This window comes from Sinocyclocheilus anshuiensis, unplaced genomic scaffold, assembly GCF_001515605.1.
Source record: "Sinocyclocheilus anshuiensis isolate Anshui unplaced genomic scaffold, SAMN03320099.WGS_v1.1 scaffold724, whole genome shotgun sequence".
Lineage (NCBI taxonomy): Eukaryota > Metazoa > Chordata > Actinopteri > Cypriniformes > Cyprinidae > Sinocyclocheilus > Sinocyclocheilus anshuiensis.
The window spans coordinates 117,282-120,041 of record NW_015555740.1 but is presented as its reverse complement, the minus strand read 5'-3'; the positions used below and the strand labels follow the sequence as shown (position 1 = coordinate 120,041).

The 2,760-nt window shown below is 41.6% G+C and overlaps 1 protein-coding gene across 1 annotated transcript; it reads right to left on the bottom strand.

The window, feature by feature from the left end:
- Nucleotides 1–10: 10 nt before the first annotated feature.
- LOC107673199 (somatostatin receptor type 5-like) lies at nt 11–2,482 on the bottom strand. The gene is made up of 2 exons (XM_016466699.1): nt 1,391–2,482; nt 11–91 (listed from the first exon to the last, which is right to left on the bottom strand). The coding sequence occupies exons 1-2, from the start codon at nt 2,480–2,482 to the stop codon at nt 11–13; spliced, it is 1,173 nt and encodes a 390-aa protein (XP_016322185.1).
- Nucleotides 2,483–2,760: the final 278 nt, after the last annotated feature.

Below are 2,760 nucleotides of genomic sequence, written 5' to 3'. Positions count from 1 at the left end.
CTGTCAACTTTTATATGGACTGGCTGCACACTTGTGGTTCAGGTTGGTGGATTTCCGTTTTGGCACTGGCCTCGGCCTCCAAACCAATGGACTGAAAAGGAAAAGGTAGGTGTAGGATTTCAGAAAGCAAAAACAACAGAAAGAATAAAGCATTTAGCAACTATTCTAAGAATTCTATTCTTCGAAAACAGTTCAGATTTGATAGGAGTATTTGATTGTCTTCTTATCTGCTTTTAAGGGGCATTTATGTACAGAACAACCAGGTGAAATCTACATGCCTTCAGTATGCAGTACTGACCATTTTACAGAAATGTTGTTTATTAAGGCCCTAACAAACACCAACATTCAAAGTCTCAAGCTTTCATGTTTCTCAGCATTCTAACTGTATTCTAATCAGAATGTTTGGAATGTTGGTGCTGCCTGAGAAAAGAACATGTACCTGGTTGTTTTGTGTTTATGGTTCTATATCACTTCTTTGAGGATAGTGTTTCGTAATCTGATGACTAAGGTGTGATGTGTCAGACCTGTTTGATTCGAGAAGATTTAGTGATGTTCAACTGGTGATGTTCTCTGCTGTTTGCTCTGATAAGCCTGACATTTATGACCATAATCGATGAGCATCCTTCCTTCCTTTAGTCATAGTGCTATCATTAATAAGTGATAAAATGAATGAATGTTGGTTTCCAGTGGCGTCGCTAGGAATTCTGGGCTCTGTGCACTAAATTTGCTATGGGGCCCCTCAAAATCACATGCTATGGAGCCCCTCAAAATTAAAATGTTTCATAAAGAAATGAAAAAATTTAATTGTAAATGAAAAAAATTTAAATGTTACACACAATTCTGACTTTATAATTCACAACTGTGAGATTTAAAGTCGCAATTCTGAGAAACAAACACTCTCAATTCTGGCTTTATTTCTTACAATTGCAACTTTATATCTCACAATTTATATCTCACAACGCTTGTCACATGACACTGTGAATGAGTGAATGCTTTGTTTTTTTTGTTTTTTAATTTTTCCTTTTATATTCGAAATATTCACAAACGTTTTATTTATATTATGAAATATATGATATTCCGATTCTCAAATATGTGCAAGTTTAAACACCTTTATAATGACCATGTAATCTATCTCGGGTGATGGGTGCCACCATGTTAGTTTGCGCTGAATCCGAGCTGTGGGATTTACAACATGTAAATATTCATCCCGAGAGACATTAAAGTAGTTTCTGGTGAACTGGGAGAAGAATAAAGTAAACTTTATTGTTACCTACACTATGTGTATAAGGATAGTTATTGCTGCTTCCATATACATCAGTGTGTATTTTGCAAATTAAGCATGTGTTTCATAAACCTAGTAATGAAAATATATAGAATGAAAGGCCCTTACGTGATAGCTCTGGACATGGTCGTTGAAATCAAAGCTCCTTGGAGGGAAGAAGGTCTCATTCTGTTGGTTCCTGCTGAGTCGCGCATGACCAGGGTGAACCTCGCTGACCCCGTTGACCCTGTGGATGCACAGCACTTGCTTGAAGCTCCGCTTGAAGTTGTCCGACAGAAACCCGTAGAGCAGCGGATTGGCGCAGCTGTTGACGTAGGTCAGGATGACGGTGAGAAAGTAGATGCCGGTGACGAGGCCGTTCTCCGGGAGCGTGCTGATCAGGTTGAGGATGTTGAGTATGAAAAATGGCAGCCAGCACAGGACGAACACCACCACGATGATCACCACCATTCTTGTCACTTTCTTCTCAGACTTACGGCGTTTGGAGAGACCCGCTCGTGCACCGGCAGACTTTACCTTGATTACAATGAGCAGGTAACACAGGCAGATGACCAGAAGTGGGCAGAAGAAACCTAGTATGGCAGTGTAGAGGATGAAAGCAGTCGACCACACGTCACGCGGTTCAGGCCAGCTCAGGTTGCAGGTGTTGAGCTCCGGCTGAACATCACAGTAAATGATGACTGGCAGCGTCAGCAGACAGGACAGTGCCCATACCATGCTATTTATCACCTTGGCAACACTGGGTCGCCGCCACCTCGTGCTGCGGATAGGATGTACCACAGCCATATAGCGATCAATGCTCATTACTGTCAGACAGAATGTGCTAGTAAATTGACTGATGGAGTCTGCCCACATCAGAATGCGACAGAGGAAGTTGCCAAATGGCCAGTAAGCAAGCACGTTGTGGGTGGTGAGAAATGGAAGTCCCAGGATGTACAGCTCGTCGGCCACTGCCAGGTTTAAGATGTACATGTTGGTGACCGTCTTCATTTTGGTGTAGCGCAGGACCACGAAAATGGCCAGAGAGTTTCCCGTCAAACCCACGACGAACACCACGAGGTAAATTACGGCCAGGACCTTCGTGCTGTCCTCCTCGGCCATCGAGCTCCCATTCAGTTGAAGGGAAATATTGCTGATTTCATTGGACTGGTTTGCGTAGTCTGAGATTGAGGTGTTGCACATGGGCCCCTGGGATGCCATATTTGGATACAAGCACTGATTTGACAAGGAACTGCTGATTTTTGAGTCACCAAAGGGCTAAAAAGAACAAAATAAGAATGCAAAATAGTGGTTTATCTCAGCAGCATGACATATAAAATGTGAAATTGCATGCTTGATTTTTATGCACACACTGTAGAATAAAAATCTATAGAATAATGACATCATCTGACATTATCTGTTAAGTTTATCGGACATTCCTTTAACACAATGCAATGCTGAATTCAAAATATGGGAAAAATCAATATGGAAAATTTCTT